Source organism: Balaenoptera acutorostrata, chromosome 4, assembly GCF_949987535.1.
Source record: "Balaenoptera acutorostrata chromosome 4, mBalAcu1.1, whole genome shotgun sequence".
Taxonomy (NCBI): domain Eukaryota; kingdom Metazoa; phylum Chordata; class Mammalia; order Artiodactyla; family Balaenopteridae; genus Balaenoptera; species Balaenoptera acutorostrata.
The window spans coordinates 73484952-73497876 of record NC_080067.1 but is presented as its reverse complement, the minus strand read 5'-3'; the positions used below and the strand labels follow the sequence as shown (position 1 = coordinate 73497876).

General features: G+C 32.9%; 1 protein-coding gene across 3 annotated transcripts in view; it reads right to left on the bottom strand.

The window, feature by feature from the left end:
- Positions 1–12925, bottom strand: part of IL1RAP (interleukin 1 receptor accessory protein) — a 123768-nt gene that overhangs the window by 15235 nt on the left and 95608 nt on the right. For 2 of the 3 annotated variants that reach the window (XM_007195207.2, XM_007195208.2), the window contains exons 7-8: positions 11763–11889; positions 9440–9588 (exon numbers count right to left, since the gene is read on the bottom strand). In XM_007195207.2, the coding sequence (XP_007195269.1) occupies positions 9440–9588; positions 11763–11889 (276 nt within the window). Of the gene's footprint in view, positions 1–6449; positions 6530–9439; positions 9589–11762; positions 11890–12925 lie in introns of those variants that run through there. The other variant, XM_007195209.2, reaches the window with a different exon arrangement.

Here is a 12925-nt window from a genome sequence, read left to right as displayed (position 1 = left end):
GTGATCTGTGAGAGATAGGATACAAAAAGGTAAGCTCATGATCTCCCTGGCTTTTTGCCTAATGGCACTTTGGGGACTGTGACACAGACACACAGTATTTACACTGAGCGAGGAAACCGAAAGTAGAGTTCATGACTACTGCATTTGTAGACCTGGGTACTGGAGAGAAGAAAAGTATGTAGACAAAGAGCTCTAGAAATCCATAAGTCTTTGGAAAAATACAAAGGGTGACACTTCTCAAGGTCAGGCAAGGAAGAGCTACCAGTGAAAGAAAAACCACCAAGGAAGAAATGACTGCTAAAGAGTTGGGAACTGAACAACTTAGGAGCACATACAGGGCTGAGAGACATTTGAGTTAAGACCACTCAGACTGAAGAAACTTTATTTAGCTCCCCAAGTATTAACTAGAGACCCCAGATAGTATATGCCTTAGAAATAGGTCCAATCTAGCCTTAGAGAGAAGCCTAGTTTGGACCTACTCTAGAAAGATAAGCAAGATGCTTCAAATAAGCAAGATGTTATGCAAGTAAATTAATTACCTGCTAGAACAAAAATTAACAGGCATTTATAAAATTCAGACAGTCAATCTATAATGTCTAGTATAGGATTAAAAAAAAAAAACAACAAAAAAAAAACAGACAGAAAAAAAGCCAAAAAAAAAAAGACCCATAATCAGAAGAAAGATAGCCAATAAAAATAGCTTTCATGTGGAATTAGGAGATAAATACTTTAAAAATGAGTATTATAAATATATCTGTTGAATTAAAAAAAAAGACCATTAACATTATAAGAGCAAATAGGAAATATCAGTACAGACATTTTGATGGAGAAATATAAATTCAAAAACTGAAAAAGAAAATCCTGAAATTAAAAACACTGCAGATTAGATATCAAGAAAGAAATAGCAGAAACTATCCTAAGTGAAACACAGAGTGAAAAAAAGGATGAAAAAATAATAACGAGAACCTCAGTGACATGTGGGACAATGCTGAGGGGTCTATCCTAAATATAACTGAAGTACTAGAAGAAAAGGAAAGGATGAATAAATGAAAGAATGAACAAAACATACTTGAAGAAATAATGGTTGTTTTTTTCAAATTAAATAAAAAATATACTCACAGAACTAAGAAGTATAAAGAACCTTAAAGAAGATATATACAAATAAAACTACAGCAAAGTGTATCATGATGTAATTTTTGAAAATCAATGAAGAAGAGAAAGTCTTAAAATCTGCCAAAGAAAAAGAGAGGGGGCATACATAAAGGGAAAAAATGATTAAAAAATAATGACAAGAAAACTCTGACTGATTCATATTAGAAATAATATTAGCCATAAGACAATGGAATTGCACCTTCAAAGGGCTGAAAGAATAAAAAGAAAAAGAACATTTCCAACCTAAAGTTACATATGCAGTGAAAGACACCAGAGCAACATAATGAGGAAATAAAAATCTTTCCAACAAGTTGTGCTGGAACTGGATATCCATATAACACAAGATTAAACTTCAATTCCTACCTCACAAAATACATTAAAAATAATAATAATTGGAGATGGATCATAGACCCCCCCCCCAAAAAAAAAGATGAAGCTTGATGACTTGGGGGTATTTCTTAGAACACAGAACACAATACCATTAAAGAAAACATTAGTAAATTACACCACATCAAGAGTAATAACCTTTGTTCACTAAAATATACCACTGAAGAAAGGAATTGGCAAGACACAGACTGGGAGAAGGTATTTGCAAAGCATCTATCTGACAAAGAACTGGTATCCAGGATAGAAAAAAGAACTGCTAAGATTCAATAATGAAAACACAAACAACTCACTTATAAAATGAACAAAATATTTGAATAGTCATATCAGAAAAGAAGATACCAATGACTAATAAGCACATGAAAATGTACTCAGCATCTTAGTCATCAGTGACATGAAAAATAAAAACTACAGTGAGCTACTACCATGAACTCACCAAAATGGCTAAAACTAAGATTAACAACACCAAAAGGCAAAGATGTGAATACACTGTCGGTGAGAGTGCAGAATGATACTACCACTTGGGAAGAAAGGTCTGACAGTTTCTGATAAAACTAAGCCAGTAATTCCACAGTAGATATTCAGATCAGAGAAGTAAAAATAAAATCCATAAAGAGACTTGGATAAGAATATTAACAGAAGCTCTATTCAAAACTGTGAACAACCCAAATGTCCTCCACCCAGGGAATGAATAAATAAGCTGTGATATATTCTATTAAAAAAACACTCCTTGGCAAACAGAAGGAGCTAATGACTGATACAATGGCATGAATATTAAGAATATTTCCTGAATGAAAGAAGCTTTATACCAGAGTGCATTCTGTATAGGTCGAGGTATACTAAGTTCTAGAAGAGGAAAAATAATCTATTCTGATAAGGAAAATCAGAACATTGCCTTGCCAGTGGCGGGGGAGGTAGGAGTAGCAGGGATTGACTGATAAGGAGAAGGAATGAAAGGTTATTATCTATGGTGATAACATTCTATACCTTGATTTTAGGTTACACACATACATACATACGCATTTCTTAAAAATTGTCAAATTATACACTTGTGTTTTGCAATTTGTCACTCTATACAAATTTTACCTCAAAAAAAAAAAATCAAGAGAACTGTAAATAAATATTAAAATTTGGATAATATAAGGTGCTTAAAGGTTTAGGTGATAACCTTTACTCATGTCTGTAACTACTTTAAAGGCATCAAAAATAAGATGTATTAATGTATGCATACAGGAATGGATAGATGGATAGATATGTGATAAAGCAAAGACAGCAAAATGATAGAATCTAGGTAGGATATATGATCGTTCATTGTATAATTCTTTCAAATCTTCCATGTATTTGAAAACTTTCTTAATAAAGTGTTGAAATATAAAAATTAAGATGAAATAAGATACTTTCAGATTAAAACAAAGCTGAGAGAATTTGTCACCAGCAGATGTGCACCACCAGAAATACTGAACAGTTTTTCAGACTAAAATGTTACCAAGAATGAATAGTGCCAGAAATGGAAAATATGTAAATAAATATAAGAATCTTTATTCTCCGTTCTTAATGTATTTAAAGGATACTTATTTAAAGCAAAAAATAATAGCAATGTATTGTGGCACTTATAATAAATGCAGAACTGAAATGTATTATAACAATAAAACAAAAGACAGGAGAGAAGTAATGGAAGTATACCACTTTAAGGTTCTTATAAAATATGTAAAGTGATTAATTCAAGGCAGATTGTGATAAGTTCAAGATAAATATTGTAAACACTATAGAAAAGAAAAAACAAAACATGGAGGTAAAGCCAGTAGGCCAAAAGAGGTGATAAAATAGAATACTAAGAAATTATCAATTAATCCACAAGAAGGCAGGGAAGGAGAAAAAAGCAAACTAGATGCAAATGGTAGACAACAAATAGTAAGATGGTAGACTTGAAGCCAATAATACTAATAATTACATTAAAGATAAATGGATTAAACATATAAATTAAAAGGCAGAAATTATCATATAGTATTAAAATCAAAATCCAATAATATGCTGTCTATAAGAAATGTACATTAAATATGAAGACATTGATAGATAAAACAAAAGAATGAAAAAAGATATACAATACAAATACTAACTATAAGAAATCTGGAGTGGCTAAATTAATCTCAGACACAGAATATTAACCAAAAAAGACATGTCATAATTTAAAAGAGTCAATTCATCAAAAAGACATAACAATCCTGAATGTGTATGTATCTAAAAACACAATTCCAAAATAATGTGAAGCAAATGGCAGAACTGAACAGAGAATTAGAGAAAAACATAATTCTATGTAAAAATTTCAACACCGCTTTCTCTCAAAAGATGAATTAGCAGATTTTAAAAAATCAATAAACATATAGAAGACTTGAACATCACTGACACCAATTGACTTAGTTGACATTTATAGAACACCAAAGCTGCAGAATATACATCCTTTTTAAGTTCATGTGAAACATTCACCAAAATAGACAATCTGCTGGGAATTAAAAAAAATAAAAGAAGCACCTATAAACTTAAAAGAAATGAAATGATGCAGACTATATTTTTTTGGCCATGAAGGAATTAAATTAGAAATTAGAATCAAATGTGCCACACTGTGCTAAGTACTTGTTACTTGCTCCCTCCAGTCTCACAGACAGTCTGCACCAGAGCCAGAAGTTGAACTGAGGTCTGTCTAGCACCAAATCCCATGTTCCTTCCATTTCACTATACAGTCTTCCCAGGTAGTTCTAAGTCAGAGGCACCCTTTCCCTGCCTTTTAATATCCATTGCTGATTTTTTTAAAATTACCTAGACTTAAATGACAATATGAAATATCAACAATTATCAAGATCGAGAGAAAATAAAGTCAGTTCTAAAATTCAAATATGTTTTAATACATAATGTAATAAAAAATGTTATCTGCAAAATTCCCAAAAGTGTAAATTAAGTAACACATTTCTAAATAAACCATGGGTCAAAAATAATTAAAAGGATAATTAAAATATTTTGAACTGAATGATAAGGAAACTTCAAGATTTCATCATTTGTTTCAGCTGAAGTGGTCTTATGAGGGAAATTTATAGCTCTGAATGTTTATATTGGAAAAAAGGATTATTTAAAATCAATGATGTGTTTTCATCTTCAGTTGAGAGAAAAGAAGGTCATATTAAATGCAAAGTAAGCAAAAAGAAAAATCAGAGTAAAATGAATAAAATACAAAATAGAGAAAAATAAATGAAAACACCTTTGTTCATTGAAAAAAATCAGTAAAATTGGAAAACCTCTTTCTTGAGTCATGAGCAAATTGAGCGAAAACATAAATTGCTAATATCAGGAATGACAGAGGGAGAATCACTACAAATCCTGCAGGCATTAAAAAGATAAAAAATAACACAAAAAAATTATGCCAAAAATGTGACAACTTAGATGAAACAGAAAAATTTCTCTGAAAGACAAATTCCCCAAATTGTCACATGAAGAAACAATATCCAGATAATTACTAAAGAAACTGAATTCATAATTAAAAGCTTTCCCATAAAGAAAACACCAGGCCCAGATAGTTTCATGGGTATTTCCTTCAAATATTCGAGTAAGAAGTAATATCAATTTTACACGTAAGTTTTCAGATAATAGCAAAGGAGGGGTCATCAACCGACTCATATCATGAGGCCAACATGACATTTTTACTAGTCAATGGCATTACATTAAAAGAAAATCACAGACCAATATCCCTCATGAACAAATATATGAGCAAAATCCCTAACATAAACAAAAATCTTCTAAAAATCTTAGCAAATAAATACAGGTATATATAAAAAAGGATAATAAATCATGATGATGTTCGGGTTTATCTCAGAAATGAAAGGTTGGATCAACATTTTGAAATCAATCAATGTAAAGTATAACATTAACGGAATTAAAGAGAAAAATCATATGACCTTCTCAATGGATAAGAAAAGAATTTGACAAATTTCAATAGACACTCATTATAAAAACAATACAAAATGAAACAAAACTCTCAGCAAACCAAAAACAGAAGATTAATCCCTCATGTACATAAAGGTTATCTACAAAAACCTACAAATGACATCATACTTATGAAAACTGAATATTTGCCATATAAGATAGGGAACAATGCAAAGATGGCTGTTCTCAGTTTCTGCTGATTATGCTACTGGAGGTCCGAAAGAGTGAAATAGTCAGGAAAAAGAAATCAAAAGTATGAAGTTTGGAAAAGAAGGAGTAAAAGTCTGTTTATTTGTGGGTGACTTGATCAAGTGTGTAGAAAACGCTAAGACGCCGAAAAAACAAAACAAACAGAAACCCTATTTATTGGTGAATTTAGAAAAGTCAAAGGACCATAAAAAAATTTAATTTCATGGTTATTTTTTATCAATGAGCAATTTGAAAATGAAAAATTTTAAATATCATTATAATAGCATCAACAACGAAATAGTGATAAATTTAACTATATGTGTACAAGACCTGTACACTCGAAACTAAAAAAAAAAAAAAAGCATTGCTGAGAATATTCAATTAGTCCTAAATAAATTGAGAGCTATATCATGTTAATGGATTAAAAAACTCAGTATAGCTAAAATTTCAGTTCTCCCCGAATCAATTTATAAGTTAATGCAATCCCAATCAAATTGCAGGAGGCTTTATGTAGATATTGACAAGCTGATATTAAAATCCATATGAAAAAATATTTGGTCCCTAAAATAGTCAAATCAATCTTGGAAAAGAAAAAAATGGAGGGAAGGACATAAAGTATATGATTTCATGACTTACTTTAAAGCTGTTAATCAAGACAAAGTAGTATTGGACTAAAGATACATAAACAGATTAATAGAACACAATAGGGAATGCAGGAATAGACCCACACTCATAGAGCCATTTATTTATTTATTTATTTTTGGCCAAGTTGTCAAAACAATTCAATACAAAAAGGAGGGATCTTTCAATATGAGGCTAGAACAACTGGTTTCTGTATGGGGAAAAAAAAAAAAAAAAGAAATTGATCATAAGCCTAAGTATAGAAGAAAAGTCTTTATAAATCAAACATTGTTACTATGGGATTTAGAAAGTACTAACTATAATAGAAGAAATTTATTAAATGGACTTCATGAAATTTTAAAAAATTCTGCTCATCAAAAGAAAAAATTCACAAGCTGCATAAAATTATTTACAAGTCATATATCTGAGAAAAGATATATAGATATAATCACTAACAACCCAATAACAAATGGACACTTCACAAAAAGAAGAACTATTATATAATGGTAAATAAGTCCATGAAAAAGTGCTCATGGTAATGTAATACATATATCATTAGTATCTGAGAAATACAAATTAAAAACAATGTGATACCTGTACCTATCTACTAGTATGGCCAAAATTTAGAAGTTTGACAACTCCAAAAGTAGGTGAGGAAGTAGAGCACCTGGAATGTATATACACTGCTAATGGAAATGTAAAATGGTACAACCTCTTTGGCAACAGGTTTGGCAGGTTCTCATAAAGTTCAGCCTACACCGTGCCTGAGTCCCTACAACTCTGCTATTATAAAACTTATGTTTATCATTTTGACATTAGCTGCCTTTCCTTTAATACTTTGCTTTAACTGACTAGATGAAATTGTGCAGCTGTCAAAAGACCTATCCCAGTTAACTCTTCTCATTCTAGGCTCTAGCCTCTTCCTATCATCTTGGCGACGTACATAGAATGTTTTGTCAATGAATTCAGCATTCAGAGAAAGACCCCTACATATAGTGTATGAATGTGAACATAGATATCACCTATGAATTTCAGCATTAGCTGGCCCAGAATAGAATCCAAGTAAACAACACCTCTGGTACCACTGGATGTACACAGATCCAACTGGGTTATATGTAATATTAATGCAATTTCAGCACAGATCATCTGGTCCAGTAGCTGCATTTGTCACTCCATACTCCTGATGCCATTCATATTAAACCACTGAGAACACAGCCTTCTGTGAAAGGAGAGTTACTCAAGCAGCTCTGGTGGACAGACTTCCACATCACTCCTAGATTAAACATTATTTTAATTGATTGTTTTGATTCTGTCCATCTGACAATGTTATTAATTTATGTTTTCCTCCATAATGTTTCCCAAAACACATGCCTCAGAAGATGAATCCCACAAAATGCTCCATACTTAAAGGATCTGGAATCAAATATATTTGAAAAAATCCTGCCTACTATATTCCAACCCCTTGCAGATATTCACATCAAATATTAACATATTAAAGAACCTAAGGGGCCCTGAACTAAACTAACTTGATCGATTTTGCTTACCCCAGACTTTAATGATACTTGAGTATAAAAGACTTTGTCAAATAATACCTGTGAAAATCTTGTAGAAGTAATAATAATGAGCTAACATTCATTGAGCATTTAATATGTACATACATATATATGCCAGTAACTGTGCTGAGTACTTTAAAACAACCTTATGAGGGAGTGGTATTATTTTGCCTACTTTAAATAGAAAGAAATTGAAGCTCAGAGAGGTTAAGTGGCTTTTCCAAGGTCACAGAACTAGATTACATAGAAACCAATATTCCAACATAGGCTATCTGTGTCTGGAGTAAAAATAATGAATTGCAGTACTATAAAGAGTCTTAGTAGTGTTCTTAGGAACTAACTTTGGGAAACACTGCCTTACGTCAAGGGGTTCAGTCTTTTCTCTTTACACTAGCTTCTGAGGAGCAGAAGCAATTAACTTTTCAGAACAAATCCACTAAGTCTTCTTAAGAGGCATATACACTTCAGTCCTTTGCTCTTTACTTTCTAAATTGTAATAAAATGTTAAAGTGAAGTCTGTTTTCTCATCAGTTTTAAAAAAGGGTTAACTCCCATTGAAAAATGCAGCAGTTATAAATTAACATTTTTTACTTTTTATATAAACATTATAGGCTCTGACACTGGGATCCAGAATAATCCTGAATGGCTTAACTTCATGTGTGATGATGAATCATCATCATTATTATCCAGATCACTGAAAAACATTCATGAAAGAATTAATTGTCTGGGGTTCTTTGTTAGGTGAGAGACCCATAGAGGATCTTAGACACATATTTATGTTTCAGGAGCAACAGCTCACACAAGAAAGCTTTAAAATTTTAATTTATTGTAGGAAAACATAGTAATATCAACACAGAAATCATTTTACAGCAGTTTAAGTCATAGTTTAATTAATTTTCATTTTAGCAATTGTGGCTAGTGGTATATTATAAACCTGCTTGAATATTGGCACATAGTTTTTAAAATTATATTTTTTGAGAATATTTTATATCTTAACTACTTGCATACAATTAGATGGTTGCTATTTATAATGTTTCATTATTATAGATAATGTTTCTAAGAATATCGACGGGGACGTAATTCTCTTTCTGTTAAGTTAGTTGTTCAGGAAAAATTCCAAAAGTATTAAGTCATATGGTACGACCATTTTTTGTAACGCCTAAACTCTGCCGTCAATGATTTCTAAAAGGGTCTTTACAATTCACCAACAATAAGTGACTCTACCAGTTTTATTAAATCTTTGGTAGCTTTAAATATTTTCTTTATTTTTCATTTTTCATTACTGTATAGAGATATAAAACTATGCCTCATTATCATAATCATATGGAATTTTTGAGTCACATTTGGGCATTAAGATACTAAAACTATAAGAAATATTATAATATTTTGAGTATCTTTATATAAATGGAAACTTTCTCTCAAGATTTTTTCATTCAACTTTAATTCATTACTATGTGTCAGATATGCTAAGTGCTGGAGCTCTCTCGTTCTCAATTTCTCCTTTTTTCTTATTCACCTCAGTGTTGCATTTGGAGTTCACAGATTCATCTGCTGAGTGCATCCATTACCTTTCTGTTTCACCTTGGCTGGTTTGTCAACCTCCCCTTTGGCATTTCTGGCATGACAGACATAGTTGCGCTTGAGATCCTCAGCAGTAACTTTCTTGACGCTCAGAAGCTGAGTTCTTGTCTCGTCTTCTGTCATACTCAGAGTTACACTAGAAGTAGAGGAAAGAAAATCAAACCATTAGCGAGACTCAGGGGCCAGAGCTCCTAGGTGAGGATGTCAATTAGCTGAGTTGCCTGTGATCCAAAAGGAGTTACAAAAGGAGACTAGCTTGTAGATTCCAGTACCATTCTTTACCATCTATACTACACACAATCCCAATATATAGATCAACTCCCAGAGTTAGCATCATACTACAGATCTGTCTTCAAAGGGAAACGTCTCCTATCCTCAAACATCTGAGGTAGGATGCAGCATCATTTTAGAGAGAAGCTTCTGAGGCCCGACCCCTTTGGAGTTTTATCCAGGCTTTGCCGCTTATTGTTTATATACTTTGGGTATGGTAACTAATCTTTCCACATCTTAGTTCCTCCTTTGAAAAGGAGGAAAGTGGCAATGTCTACATATTGCACTGCATGTATTAACTTACTCAAGAATTCTGAGGATTGAGTATGTTAATGCATAAGTATTAGAACAATGTTTAATAAATATTCATATAGGCTATTATTATTATCATCCCACAGTGATAGTTGATGCATTTCAGGGATTCCCAAAACTTGGATTTTGAACACAGATAGAACATTTTGGTCAAACCTCATGGTTATATCCTAAAAAGAAGAAACTTCTCAGAGCAAGTAAACTTTGTGAAAATAAATATATCCAATTCTCAGCAAGTTAGAGATCAAGTGCTTTGGGTCTAAGATCAAGATTTACGATCCCTTTGAACTACTTTGCTCAAAAGGAGAAAAAAAAAAAAATCTCTCTCCTACAGTTGACTGACATCCAGGTTCTTCTGATGCAGTTTACTGTAGGTCATGAGAATTTGGTTAAGGACTGTGATGGATTTAACCTAAGCTTAACTGCACTGCTGAACAATGAACAGGGACTTGTGTTTCAATAGCAGCAAGGAAGAACAACATGACTTTCATTACTATTCATTCATTATTATTATGAGGATTGGAAGCACAATAATCAGAATTCCTGAAATAATAACTCTCCTTCTGTGCCTCCAGCCACATCTTTCATCAATTCCTTCAGCAAAAACTGCTCCAATTTCAGGAAACTCCTTCTGTATCTTTAAATACGTTCTGCTTCTCGAAACCTCCACACCTTCACACATGATGTTCTTTTTACCAGGAACATACTTTTTATTTCTTTATCTAGTTTATTTCTACTCATCTTTCAAATCTTTATTTAGTCTCTGTATCATCTGAGAAGCATTACCGAATCCCCTAAAGCTGACTGGAATCCCCAACTAAATCTTTCTTTAACATTCCATACTTCCCATTCACTGCATTTATCACATTATACTGGCATTTCTGTTCTATCATTGTTACTCCTATAAAATCTACTCAGTTAGGGACTAAGTAACTTGCATAGTACCTGATGACATTTCATAATTTCTGCATAAAGTCTAAGTTTACTAGTAGGGAATAAATATCTTTTAAATTCTAGAAGTTCAAGTAGCCCAAGATATATCCACACACAGGTGATAGATAAGGCGTAAGTTTTCAGAACTACTTTGTCATGTAATTAGTCAGCTGCTCATTTTTATTAATTGTTGCAGTTCTCCTTGCCAACTCAAGCCACTTCAAAAAAAGTCATGTTTATTTATGAATAAAATGACCCAGCTTGTTACTTTAAGAATGAGCTATATTACCACCCCATCCACTTAAAAAATAAAATTTAAAGAACATTAATGTATTTAGTCAATATTAAAAATGTGACTTGTATGCTATGAAAATTAAGAAAGAGGAGGAAGATAGGAAATATATGCTGACTATAAGACAAGAAACTAACACAATTATCTGAGGCACAAAAACATAGGCCCAGACTCCAGACTTGAGAAAGAGAATAGGGCCACACGGGCAGACTTTCATCTATCCACAACCTTATATCCTGGCCTTTTCATTCATATAGGATATGCATTCCATCTACCTTCAAGTGAGTATCATAAAGATGTAATCATCAGGTGGCATCTGGGGCTTGGATTGCAAGTCCAATAATCTTGCTTTGGGGTGTAGCCACTAAAGACTTGAAAATCTTGCTGATTTTTGTTAATGATAGGCAAAAAGTAGAACTTTAATTTTCATTGATCAGCATACACTGGAAGGCATTAGGTTGAGGGACAAGGGTTAGTCACCCCCTTGCCTGTGTCAATGATACCTTTCATTAACAGCTACGTCAATATTGGTGTCCTCTGGCTTTTTTCCATCAATGGTCCACCAAACCTCATTGCGAGAGTCCTTCAGGAAAGTAAAAAAGACTTTACAGGGGATGAGTAGCTCCTCTCCTAAAAAAACAAGTTAACTCATCAGTTTGTAACCTTCACATGGTTATATTGGTTCTATTCTGTGATTAATCAGAAGCCATAAAACTTATGTGTGCCTTCAACCCTACTTCTGACTAATTTTCAAGTGGGCTACCATAAGGTAACCTTTTTCCTTCACTGCATAAGAAACAAACCAAGAAAAGGACAGCAGCTTTATATAAAACTATTACACTGCCCATCTTTTAATACAAACTATATATGTTCTAAAATGACAGTATTTATTCAAAAAGGCTCTGACAACATTCCTTTTTTTAGCCCTAAACCTCCATGGACTACTCTTCTCCTTTGTTATTTCCCTCTCAAACAATGGGTGATTGAGGTAAGGTTCTCCAGATCTTTGGACCTTGGCCCAGAAAAGATGGGGCAACGCCATCATTGAGAGGACGGGCCAGGCAGGCTGCATCTGGAAATGCTCAAGCTATCAGGATGCAGTCAATGAGTTTAAAGACAACTTATAAATAGAAATGCTATGCTATCCTTCTGAGACGGAACATGAGGATAGGGGGATCTCTAGGCAAAACTGGTAATAATAATCATAACAACAACAGCAGCACACTCACTGAGAACTTTGAATAATTCACTGTGCTAAATATTTATTATATTTGGCTACTTATTAATAAGCTTATTTAATTTTAACGAAATATTATGAAATATTTTTTAAATTCATGTTTTACAGATGCAAAAACTAAAGCTTAAAGATGTTACCTGTCATTCCAAGGTCAAATTGTTAATAAGTGGCAGATCAGGATTTGACCTAGACTGACTCTCCGTTTCAGTTTGCCCAGAACAGTTCTGTTTTATGCTTGCTTTCCTAGTTATTTATTAATATCGACTGCTTTCACTGTCAAAAGTTGTCCAGGTTGAGATGATAAATATATTGTCATCCCAATTTGAACTCAGGTTTGTCTCACCGAGTGGTCATACGCTATCCTCTTCTCCAATGCATGGTTTTTATGCCTTCCTCTCCAGTTATAAAGTGAACATGGATTCAGGCATG